The 13366-nt window shown below is 33.5% G+C and overlaps 1 protein-coding gene across 4 annotated transcripts in view; it reads right to left on the bottom strand.

Annotated features, from left to right (window-relative positions):
- Positions 1-13366, bottom strand: part of Gpc5 (glypican 5) — a 1280165-nt gene that overhangs the window by 786366 nt on the left and 480433 nt on the right. Inside the window, exon 7 of one of the 4 annotated variants that reach the window (XM_078016206.1) lies at positions 1265-1426. The exons of the other annotated variants lie outside the window; for them this stretch is intronic. Coding sequence (XP_077872332.1) covers positions 1340-1426 — 87 coding nt within the window. The 3' untranslated portion in view covers positions 1265-1339. Of the gene's footprint in view, positions 1-1264; positions 1427-13366 lie in introns of those variants that run through there. 4 annotated transcript variants of the gene reach the window in all.

The raw sequence follows: 13366 nt of genomic DNA, 5'->3' as shown, positions 1-13366 counted from the left end.
GGAAACAGTTGGAGATTGTTAGATGGTAGACCTACACTGTTGAAGATCTAATAAAAAGAGAAAAGTCTAATATATCTTTGTGTAACAAATATTTGGTTTGAGCAACTATGTAAATTCTCATGAAATATATAGAGAGGTCTAGGATTATAGTAGAAGCAGATATGGGGGAAAATCAAGAGTTGTGTTTAGGATATGAGTTACTACCTTGACATCCAAATTGAGAGAAAAACTCAGCAGAAAGGTTCTAAATATTACATATAGAGACTGGAATAAAGTTGGGAACAAAATCTATTTAATAGAGAGATTACATTAATTTTCTTCTCATGCTTTGATTCAAACAATATGAATTTCATATCCATTTTTTTCTCATAATAAGTGACTATTATGAACATAAAAGAGGGATCAATAAAAATCTATAAAAAATGTTAATTTTATAATATTTCCTTAAAATTGTTAATTCTATTCCTATAACTTGATCAAGAACATGCTATTTATTTGGGCCAATAACTAGACATCAAAGCACCTTTTGTACATGTAGTTTTTTAATACTCTCCTATAAAATGAGATCTTTGCTCAACTGTTTCATTTATTTTGCACTAAAATATACAAGAAACATGAAACAAATAAATAGCAATGCTATAAAACCATTAATATGTCAAATCCATAGCAAAAGAATGTTTGATGTATAAGCAGTCAGAGATGAGAAGGCCCTGCTTGATCAAAAACTTCCTGTTAATCAAGACTAATCGAGGATAGAGCAATAAATAATCTCTGACATAGCAAAAGCAGCCACATTTAACTGGAAGATAGATTTTACATATGGTTGATGTGATAGAACTATCAAGCTAACAACAACCCTTGGGGATAGTTTGAATATTCATTAATCTGCCCTACTTTGGATTTAACTTAGAATGCAACTGTCAATGAACAAATGAGCCTTTGTAGAAAAGGTGATAAACAAAATCCAATGAATTGGCAAATTGGAAAGTCTTGAAAGAGAATAAATGCTGTAAGATTAAAAACTGAATGGAGGATTTTAGCTCAGATCTCTGCAGGGAAGGCAAAAGCTTCTCACCAAATCAGGTAGCTTCAGAGATTATTTTTTTAATATTTTCTTAGAAAGGAACATCTAGTATAATAAGGGTATATGTAAAATAGTTTTGAAGAAAAATTAAACTTTTTAAGACCCTTATTTTCTACTGTACTTTGAAAAGAAAGACTACATAGATTTATTATTTTTCAGTTCAAAAATTACAAATCTTATTTCCCAGGTGAGGTGACTTCTTCAAAATGTACAAAGAGGTGGTTTTCTCCAAAGGCAGAGCAATAATAATGTTCATTAACAGAAGTAGCAGATTGACACAGTCGGTTTAGGATGGTGATTCCAACTTAAACGCCTCCTGGGATGAAGTAGTTCAAAAGCATTCTGATGTAAAAACAAAAAAGAAACAGAAAAAACATCATCAAATCTATACCTCTAAGTCTAACACAATGTTGAGTGGATCTGACATTTTTAGGGACAAGGAATGACAGAACTTGAGAAGAACTGAAAGTCCCACAATTTAACAAAAATAAAATATGGAAACAAGAGAGTACATAAAACAAAGGTGTAATTTAACACAATAAGTATAGAGTAAACATATATGTAACCATCTCTCAGCATCCAGATGGAATATTTTCTGTATCCAAGCAGTTCTCAATGTAACTATTCACTATCAAATTCCCTCCCTCCTCCTCCTTCACTTTGTCATATTTTTTATAACAATTTATTTGTTAGAGTTATCCGTGCTGGGTTTGTTGTTGTTTTTGTTGTTGTTGTTTTGTTTTGTCTTAGCTATACGTCCTTCATCTTCTTTGAGAAGTTGTGCTCAATTTTACATATGCACCATAAAGTATTTATTCATTAATCTGTTGGTGGAAAATTATTATATTGTTTATAATTTTGGATTATATAAAAAGTTTTTCTTATTTTTCAAATGAAGAAAATTAAGGCTGGAGGTCACAACCATTAGCAGTAGGGCTGAGATAAAATTTGTTGTTTAATGTCTTATGAGTTAGTGCTGATTCTACCAGTCTGGTGTGTCTTACTGGCAATTTTTTTCTGAGTGAATTTAGATTCAGTTCAACATCATAAAGACTGCCAAAGAAGGAAATCCATTCCAGTTTAAACATCAGGGAATTATATATTCCTTATATAACTTCATTAAATATACTCTTGAGAATCGTATTCTATTTAAATTGCCACTGAAATTTTTCAAAAATAGAAAACCTACAGTACTAAATATTCACTGGATATCAATACCATCTGAAAATCGGATTAAATGTATCAGGTATATATTTTTTCAACCTCCAACTAAGAAAATGATGATATTCAGCAACTATCTGTTTGTGCTGCTCAGATGTTTGATGGGAATGAGGTGCAGTTAGATGTCTGGAATCAAAGATATGAAGATGGTAATGAGGTCTGAGATTCCTCAGGGAGAGAACACCCAGCTAAAAGGGAAAGAGGTTTTAAAGCTAAGTTTTGAGGAAGTACATGGTGCAATGCTGGAGTGAGATAGGTGAGCCAGTGATGGGAATCTGTGAGAACTGGCCTGGGCAGTAAGAAGGGAACCAATAGACCAGGGTGTCACAGAAACCAAGAGATGAGAACATGCCAGAAGTCAAAAGAGGGATTAAAAGCTACTGAGAGACTAAGAAAAAGGAGTGCTGAGATTTAGTGCCAGAAGTCACTGGTGGCCTTATTGAGAACTGGTTTGGTGGAATAACAGGAGAGAGATCTCATTGTTGAGTTTCATGGAATGAGTAGTAGGAAAAGGCAAAATGGAGACCATTCTCACAGACAACATTTTTCTTTGAAGGTTTTGGGGGGAATGAGATGGTTTCAGCTGAACTTAAATGAGGAGAAGGAGGAGGATTTGGCATTAGGATACTAAACCATTACTAAGAAGGAAATAGAATCTAAAACAAGTAAAGAGGTGAGCCTGAGAAATAAGGAGTAATTACACTAACTAGTGCCATAGAAGGAAAGAAGGGAAGTCTGGTATAGAACTTATTATAACAGGAAATTGAGTGATTCCCCAGAAGAGGCATCATTTTTCTCTAGCCATAAGCTATTTTCAGAAAAACAAAGTTCTAAAACATTTTTTTTTTCTGGTTCTGAAAAAGTCTTTCAGAGTATCATTAATTAGTACTCTCGTTTTATGCCCAATATTCATAATGTTGTCTCACTATTTGATCTAAAAAATTACACTGTATGCTTGCCAGGCAATGTTTAAATTGCAGGTATTTCTAGTTTCAGAGAAAATGCTCAGGAGGTCTGGTGCATTTTCTACTCAGTGTTATGGCCTGCAATTTTTATGATCCAAACTAATTTTCCTAGTACTTTTTCTTTCAGCTTCCTTCAGTAAGCAACAGATTCATGGTTAATTTTCTATAGACTGTATTAGTGTGCCCAAGCTGTCACATTTGATATTTAATGGGAGGAAGACTGGCATACCTCATCTGTTTTACCACCTCCCTGTGGAAACATCAAGTTGATGTTGGATATTGTATCAGTCAGGATCCATCCAGAAAAAGAGAAACTACTATAACTGTTTGAAGTGAAAGACATTTAGCTCAGGGAGTTGGTTAAACAGGTTAAAGAAATACTAAGAAATCAAACAGCAGACAGTGAATCAAATTAAGGGCAGAAGAAACTACTTTCTCCTCAAAACTGGAGAAATACAGGAAGAGACAGGAGCACTAGAGTTTAGGAGCTAAGGTTGTGCTTCAAAAGTTGCCATTACAGGGAGGCTGAGAAGAAGTGGAGCCTGGGACATGATGAGATACTATGGCACCCAGGAATCTCAGGCAAGGCAGAGAAGGAAAAGGAGCATGTGTGTTCTCCCTTCCTTCTTGTTGAAACAGCCTGGCTCAGGAAGCCCACAGACAACTCTCACTTGCCATCTATGACAGTGTAGAGCAGAAGGTCAAGAATGATTCCAAGACCACAGACCCAATGCATAGAGATCACCTGCCCTCTATGACTTGTGCAAAGCTCTACTGAACATCAGATTTAAGGACAAGAATTGCCATGGATAAATTACTGACTTAGTACATGATTGTTATAACACAATGACCCAAGCAATGGTATCTTTCCTCTTTTTTTTTTTTCATTTCTCATAAAGATAATTTAATTTAGTGCCCCCCCACCCCACCACCTTCATGATAATTTCTAAATGCTTATGCTAGGATGCTGTGCTGGCCATGTAAAAATTCCCAAGGGAAATTAGATAAACATGTAGACTTCTGGTTCATATAATAAGTTTAAGTAGAGCTCAGAGATTTAAATTTAGAAAAAAAACAGTTCTAACAAACAGTTATGTTAGTGAATCCATATTCAAGGAGGAAGTATAATCATATTTGTACATATATCCTATCTTACTTGAATTTCTTGCTACCAGCATCATGGGATATGACTTCAAACTTCTTCCTGGTTCTGTCAGATCCTTTGTCAAATCCTAAATGCTTAGACATAGCCATTTGACTCTTAATAGAGGGACCTGCTTCTTTATGACAATGGTTTGAAAACTAAAACATTTTCTTTTGTTTCTCCCATTTATCCTTATCTCACCATTTCATAGATATTCACAGGGGTTACTTAGTGAAAAGACTGTATTTTAAGAGAGCTTTACTTTAAAATAGAAATTTGGGGAATTTAAAAACAAGCAAATGAAATTAAAAGAAAAGAAGAAGAAAATGTTAGGCTAAAATTCAATGCCAAACAAAGCACATAACAAATGGTGCAGTGAAATTACCCAGAACAAATACATTTTAGATTCTACATCAAAGGAAACCCTTTTAATTCAACAATTAGACTTACTTTGGAAGATGTTCACCTGAAGTTAAAAGAATACCATTCAGAGTGGTAACAATTCAAGAACCACTTTGCCCTCCTCTTTACAAGTGCAATGCCTAACACAAGTTTTAATGATTTAACACTTAGCAATTTAGTCCAATTACTAAGCTCCATATGCTATATGATATTTAAACAGCTGGATCTGGTCTATCTATATTAAACAATTTCCTTTTAACAAGTTTATGATTGATAGTAGTGTTACTGATTTAATGAGTGATAAGAAATTCATTTTTTTCATAGGGAGAGGACTCTCTCCAATACAAGCAGGTATAAACTATTTTTATAATGTTAATCATAGTGTTTGGTTTTGAAACAAGGCTTAAAATGGAAAGTCAGCTCAGCTTCTCTAGTTATCATTATGAATCTGCCAGCAGTATGCAGTTTTCCCCTCTACATCAACATCTTTTATTGGTGTTTTAGTTAACATCTATATTTCAAAAGCAGTTTATATAATTAGTCCAATGCCTGTTTCATTTGGTTTTTAATTGTGTTCATTTGATGAAAATTATTTTGTATATCAGTGTATTGGGTGAGAGGGGTTAAGGAATACTCGTATTTTATGAAGGGAGGGAGGGAGAGACGAAGGAAGGAAGGAAGAAAGGAAGGGAGGGAGGGAGGGAGGAAGAATGGAAGGAAGGAAGGAAGGAAGGAAGGAAGGAAGGAAGGAAGGAAGGAAGGAAGGAAGGAAGGAAGGAAGGAAGGAAGGAAGGAAGGAAGGAAGGAAGGAAGGAAGGAAAGAAGGAAGTAAATCCCTTCTCTGAACCAGAGACCTTGTTATAGCTGTGTCAGACAACTCCTCCTTTCCGGTTATCTCATTCAAGGCTCTTGTTCATCCACTAGGTGTTGAGAGGGTGAGTTCAGTGCCAGTGTCATCAGAAACCATGGAAATTCCTTTGATGAAAGTGTTGGTAGTTGTGGAACACGATTAAAGATAAAATAAACAGCATGTATTGAGATTCAGCACTTTAAACTGCTGGGTAACTACATACTCACCATCCCAGCACTGTAGGCACATTTGGAGGATGGAATTAAATAAAATGGTGACGTTTTTGAGATATTACTCTGCTTCTTTCAAACACTGTATGATGTGTGGTGTTAATAGACCGTGACCAATTTTTGAAGGAGTTTCATACAGTTTACCTTTTACTTTTACAATGGATGTGTAGAAATAAACCTAACAAAAGTTTTCTCTTTTATTTGTAACTTTATGTCACCTTTATTTCACTTTCCTCCTAAAAGGAAATTCTGTACTTATCAACATTGGTGATAAAAACACCTGATATGGCTCAATCATTTTCATATGAATCCTTTGTGATTTCAACAAAGACCTGTTCCACAATATAATTCACTTCTCCTCAAGTTACTGGCAGAATATAAGCTGATATTTCAAGTGAATACTTAAAAATTTGAACTTTTACAAAGGTCTGTCAAAATTACTACACATCCATTGAATCAAAACAAACCACTTAACATGTATCTGAACATTGGTCACATTTTAGAAACATGTTAACAAAAAGGAATCTTTGCTATAGATACAGTGATAGTTTTACTGTGTCAGCTCTAAAAATACTGTAATCCATAGGTCTAGCCATCAAGATAATTTCTGCTACTTATATCAGTTTTCAGCAAAAATAAATTTTTAAAAGCAAAATTTTTTTTGAAATATATTCTCATTAATTTTGTCTATACTTAGAACAAGCATAAATATGGAAAATTATATTAAAAAGTAAAAAAATATTCTATGAGGTAGTAGGACTGGGTTATATGCATGACTCTAGAGTAATTCTATAACATACATTACTTTATTCTTTTTCTTATTTTCTTTTTAATTTACAGAAACAAGGATTCAGAATTTTTAAGACAGAAAGATAGGTGCATCTGGAAAACAGTTTCAATTCTTTGGACCCCTTGCCTTACAAGCAACAAATTTTGTTATAATTACAGCTCAGAAGTTCTGTGAAAATACTGCTTATGTGTGGAATCATTCAAATCTTTCCATGAATAAGGATTTATTTAAGCAGTCTTCTTAAAATATTTCTGGCACCAATTTTGATTTAAACCAACACCAGATCAAGAAATTCATGAAAACTGACTTTGGTACACTATTTTTTAATGTTGCATGTGCAATTATGTACATGTCACTGTGTACACTGCCTTAGATAATGTTAGAAAGAATGACTTAGGTATACATTAGCTCACATGTCAAGTACCACAAGTAACTGGGTTTGTATATAAAGCATTGGTTATCTATCATAATAAACAAAACCAAGAATGGGCATTCACATAGGATACAACAGATGGTGGTACAGCATGGGCATGGACAGTACAAGACACCTCTCCCTATACTCACGCTAGGCATATGCTGACGCAATTGGCTAAATACTTCGAAACACTAACTTCCAGTCTCTAAATTTCATAGTTAGATCCCTCTGTGACCTGAAGTTAACCAGCCCCAGAGTCAGCTGTTAGACCATTTCTGACTTGAATTCTACAACAATGCTCTTCTCCAGGGTCCCATCTTTTGCTTGTGAGTTTATGAGACTTTATCAGCTGAGCAGGAGGGAATGAAGAGAAAAATTACAAGTCAAAAATATATTTAGGTGGTTCCTTTCCTTCTTTAGAATTTTGTCATCTCTCTCTGTAAACAGAAGTGTTTGGGAGGTTTGAAGGTGGAGGAGGAGAGAGCAAAAATATCACTTTTAAATGTGTTAATCTCTCTGCCTTTTGTTCTTGAGCTCTTTACATGGTCTTGGGAAAAACTGGCAAAAATAAAAAAAAACAAATAAATCTAAGATCTTAATTAGACTTTGTTTAAAATCAATCATCACCCAAAAGCCAGATAATACCACAAGGGAGTTAACAGGAATAAAAAGGGAAAATGACAACGACAACAAAAAGGCGACAAAATATGGCAAATAAGGATAGTACAATGGAACAGGCAGTCAGTGCCCGAGTTCCGTTGGCCTTAAAGATTTCATTTGGAGGAGTGTTTCTGCTGTATGATGACGGGAAACAGATCTGAGCGAGCATGGTGATTGTCAACACTACTCACAAATTTAATAAAATCCTAGAGGATCATAAACTGGCAGCTGCTTAGTGAAAATGAAATGCTAATGTTCACAATTATAACTTTTATACCCACAGCCATAAAATACATAAAAGCATTAGGTCCCTTTCTAAAGCAGTAGATGTAAGATTTATGTGTGGTACAGAAGATTGAATGTTTTGAGGTAAGAAGGGGGAAACATTGGTCAGTACATATTTACACATTTGAAATAGGCCTGCAGTTTTATCTCCAAAGCACTTAAGTAGATAAACACCTAGTTGAAGATAGGAATACAAGGAAAGCTTTACCTAAGCAAGAGTAGTAATAAATACCATCCTAAAAAGAGAAAGAGTTTTTGTCATGCTGTTGTAATTTTAAATAATCTTGGGTAGGAACAAATAATTTTATAGGTTAAGATAGTTCATTTTAGATCATGTTGATTTTTTTAAAAAGTTTTCTTTAATGGAAAAAAAGTAGGGAAACACCAAATTAAGTTAATTTTTGGTATAGAACCTTAAAGTGGGCAAGTGTGCTGAGAGATGAGAGAGAAATATGAGCAACAGTTACAGTAATCAGATTCCCAGTGGAAGTAAACAATGAGAGGCCAAAGGTCCAGACATCACTGATGTTTATCTTTGAATACACATGTTATAGCAGTGCCAATAAGAACTTTTAAAAGCTAAAAACGTGGAAAACAAAAAGGAAGTAATCTATAGCAGTTTAGGGGTAAATATGAGTGAAATGAATGGGTTTGCCAAGCAACCAACTCACACAAGGTGAGAAAGCAGGGCCCTCTTTCTGAAAATATTGATTCCCGAATTTATTAGGCACTATAACAAAGAGTTTGTGAGCATCAGTTTAGAATTATATATATATACATATATATATGTGTGTGTGTGTGTGTGTGTATACACACACATATAGCCTAATATATGTGTATGTGTATATATACATACATATATGTGTATATATATATATATATATATATATGATTAAATTCTAGTCCTACTTTAAAAGCTATTTAATCCAGGGTAAATAATTTCACTGCATAAGCCTTTTTTTTTTTTTGTACCAGGGATTGAACTCAGGGGAAATTGACCACTGAGCCACATCCCCAGCCCTATTTTTATTGAAGGACAGGGTCTCACTGAGTTGCTTAGTGCATTGCTTTTGCTGAGGCTGGCTTTGAACTTGCAATCCTCCTGTCTCAGCCTCTCAAGCCACTACACCTGGCTATAAGCCATTTTTAAAAGATAGTGCTATAGGTATAATAATGTCACCTCATAGGATGATTAAGGAAATCAATCAGTTGTATTTTAAAAACTATACACACACACACACACACACACTTATCCTAGAAATAATTTTCAAAGACTTCATGTAAAATGAAGGCTATTATCCAGAGATGAATCCAATGGTTGGAGGATAGTAGATAAATACAATAATTTTTAAAGCAGTTAGTGATAGTTCAGGCATGTTGCCACTTATGGATTCATTTGTATGGGCAAATATATTTGACTTAAACATTTAAAATACATTTGTAATTTTATTTCTGAGTGTGTGTTCTCAGTAAAGAAACATTCTTAAAGGGAAAGAGATCTATTCTTAAATCAAGATGTCACAGACACACATCCTCTGAAATCTCAATATTGTGTAAGTAACCCCCAAATCAAAATCATATTAAAAGGTATTCAAATTTAATTTGTTGAGACTAAAAACACAACTTTTGCTATAAAATGGTCAAATCTTATGAACCTGTCATTCATTAAGTATTTTACATGCATCTAGTAAACACAAATTTGGCTATTGATTTTTCTTACATAACAATTGAGTATGGATAACATTATTTTTCTTTGATGAATGAAGCAAATTATGTAGAGAGTGAATAAATCTTTCACTTTGAAAAATATATTTAGAATTTTTTTGCTTATTTTCTGTTTGGCTTATAATTTCTTCTGGTCATTCATGACATAATTTGAAGACAACATTTAAAAACAGGGTCTATGAAATTAAATAATGATATTAATTTTTTTTAAAAAAATGGGTCTATTAAAGAAGGCAGGGAGATTCGATATTGCAGGTTTTGAAAATGGTGGAAGTAGATGATGAGATAAGAAAGGTGGATAGTCTTTAGAAGGCAGAAAAAGGAAGCAATGCATCCTTCCTAGACCCTGCTGAAATTCATGCAGGTCTACCAACATCTTAATTTTAGCCCAGGGGTGCTTGTGCAAATTTCTGAACTACAGAACGAAATAATAACATATTTGTTGTTTTAAGATATCACATTTGTGGCAATTTGTTATAGCAGCAGATAGAAGTCTAAAGCACTATTTAAACTAGTAAAGAGTTGCCATCATTTCCTTTGTAAATTCCGATGCACAGTGAGTGCACCCTTATGATAGAAATTTTTTCCACAAGCATTACATCACAGAGATTTTACCCCTATGTGAATTCTCAGACTGAGAGTACAACCTGACATGGTTGAAGGCTTTATCACATTGAGCGCATTTATAGTGGGATTCTTCCCCCATATATATCTTCTGATGCATTGTGGGTTCTAATTTGTGAATGAAGTTTCTTTAACATTCAGTATTCATAGGTTTTCTCTCTCCTATGTGTTTGCTGATATTTAGTGAGTTTAGATTTTTTACAGAAAGTTTTCTTCAATGTTTACTGGCATAACCCAAATTCATTATATTTACAAAAGGTCTCTTGCATATGGATGTTGATAATTTTGCCTCTATGTGGAAGGCTGTCACTTGTTCAATATATTCAAATTATTGATGCCCAATTTGAATCTTGTAATAAGATGCACACGAAGGCTAAATATTTCCCTGATATACTATGACCATCATGTTTATCTCCAGCATGGCTCTTATCAGGCAGATGATGGAGAATTTCATTATCACAAATTAAAACTCTCAGGATTTATTACTTCATAACTTTTATTATCCATAATTACATTTGGTAGTGTTTGAGCTCAAATTGAATGTTTCTCCAAATTCAGCTCTCTAATCTATTCATGTGTTGCTTTTGGTGATTTTTAAAACTTTTTTATTTGTTTCTTTTAATTATAAAAGACAGTTGAGTCTATTTTGACATATTTATATTAACATGAAGTATATCTTATTTTAATTAGGATCCCAGTCTTGTTGAGGTACATAATATTGAGATTCACTGAAGTGTATTTATATATAAATATAGGAAAGTTATGTCAGATTAATTCCACTATCTTTCCTATTCCTATCCCCCATGCCTTCCCTTCATGCCCCTTTGTCTAATCCAATGAATTTCTATTCCCCGCCCCCACCAACCCTTGTTGTGTGTTAGCATCCACATATAAGAGGGACCATTCGACCTTTAACTTTCTGACAAAAGTCATCACTTATACATTGCAGAACTCACACAAGAGAGAAGCTCTAAGAATGTAATAAATGTAGAAACACATTTACTCTGAAGTCTAACCTCAGAGTGCATCAGTGTAATCCCACAGGGGAAAATCTGTATAGACATTAATAATGAGTGTGCGAAAACCTGTGTAAAGATATCCATATTTTACATTCCAGAATCTACACAGGAAAGAAAAGCTTTTGAATATAAAGAATGTTGTAAATCATTTCACCAGAAGTCACTTGATTTCAGCAAGAACCAGAGAATCCATAGGAGAGGAACTTTATTATTATAGTTATAATGAATGTGGCAAATCTTTGGTATGAAAAATCACACCTCAGAAAACATCAGGGTACTCATGAGGAAAAGACCTATATGGTAGAGGATATATGTATTCAAAAACCCACTTTCTTTTCTCTAGGACACACATATTCTGCATTTCTCAACCTCTTCTTAGATTACACCACATAATGGAAGTCTATCTGGGAAAATCAAAACATATGTGATAAACCTTACTTCCAGGTCTGACCCATATAAAAGCTTCAAGGCAGTCCTTGATCTCTCATAATCTTTGGTACTAAAATGAAGATGACCTCCATGGCAGGCTTGGGAACCATAGAGGATGTCACTACATTTTAAACAGAAGGGACTGACTGGAAGAGAGAGCAGAGATTTTCCTGTTTCTATCCCAAACCCCCAATATTGACTTTATATGAGCTAGAATTAAATATTCTCTTTAACTAAAAAAAGGAGGTTGCCATCATGTAAACAAGATATAATAAATACCAAAAAGGAAAAAATATAGTAGTATTCTTTCATTTTTGTTTGGAGTTCAAGGACTGTCTCTAAAATGCCATCTCTTTTATTTATATGATTTTCCTTAATTTTTATTAATTCCTAGTAAATATATTTTCTTGGCCAAAACCATGCATCTTAGTCATATAATTAGCTCTCTGTTTTAACACTATAAAATTTCTAATGGGCATTTGAGATCAATCTGACCATACTTAATCATCATTAATTGTAAAAAGGAAACAAGAGTTTCATATTATAATTTGAATGAATTTGCTCTCCCAATGGTAGAATCATATCGTATAGTTATATACACAAGGCTTAGCAAAATAAAGATAAAACAAGACTTAAAATTTTTCCTTTTAGGTTGTGCATATACATACACATGCTTATATACACACACGGACACTACTACACAACATTCAAGAAGCAGCTAAGGGGTGGGATGTGGCTCAAGCAGTAACGCGCTCGTCTGACATGCCAGAGGCACTGGGTTCCATCCTCAGCACCACATAAAAATAAAAAATAAAAAGATGTTGTGTCCACTGAAATATTTAAATAAATATTAAATATTTAAAATAAATATTAAAAAATTCTCTCTTCTTTCTCTCTCTCTAAAAAAAAGCAGTTAAAATCTTACATATAAGTTGCATTTTCTGTCTTAAAGACCAACAGTACTGGGATATTTCTTTTGAGATAATAGATTACAATAATTTCATTAGAGATAATAGTAAAACACTTTAAAATTATATGCAGTACATATTCATTTCAAATATATCATAACTGAAAGGAAACTTTAGTGGGAGAATGTAAAACAACACATAATACAATACTTAAAAGATACTTGATTCTATTAGCATTTATGCACACTTATGTGGACCTAAAATAATGGCTTGTAATTCTCTTTCAATAGAAACAGAATTAAAGGTATAAAACCATTACTACATTTTTGGCTAAGTACCAAAGAGTCTGACAATATTTAGAAAATTACTACTTGAACTATTAGTGTACAGTCAACCAAATCAATCATTTAAACTACATTCAACAAAAAGGTGGCCATACATCTTTCACTTTTTCTACTGGGTTTCAAACTAGAAATGATTTTCATTAAAATGATTATGCTACAGAGGTAGGTTTGCATATTCATTGGCATATCTATTGAAAATGATACTCTGAATTCTTAGCAATTATTTTTGATTGTAACTAAACATTAAAACAATTATGTTATATCTTAAAGT

Source organism: Ictidomys tridecemlineatus, chromosome 6 (assembly GCF_052094955.1).
Source record: "Ictidomys tridecemlineatus isolate mIctTri1 chromosome 6, mIctTri1.hap1, whole genome shotgun sequence".
In the NCBI taxonomy this organism is placed as follows: Eukaryota; Metazoa; Chordata; class Mammalia; order Rodentia; family Sciuridae; genus Ictidomys; species Ictidomys tridecemlineatus.
The sequence above is the reverse complement of the archived record's forward strand: the minus strand, read 5'-3'. Positions and strand labels throughout refer to the sequence as shown.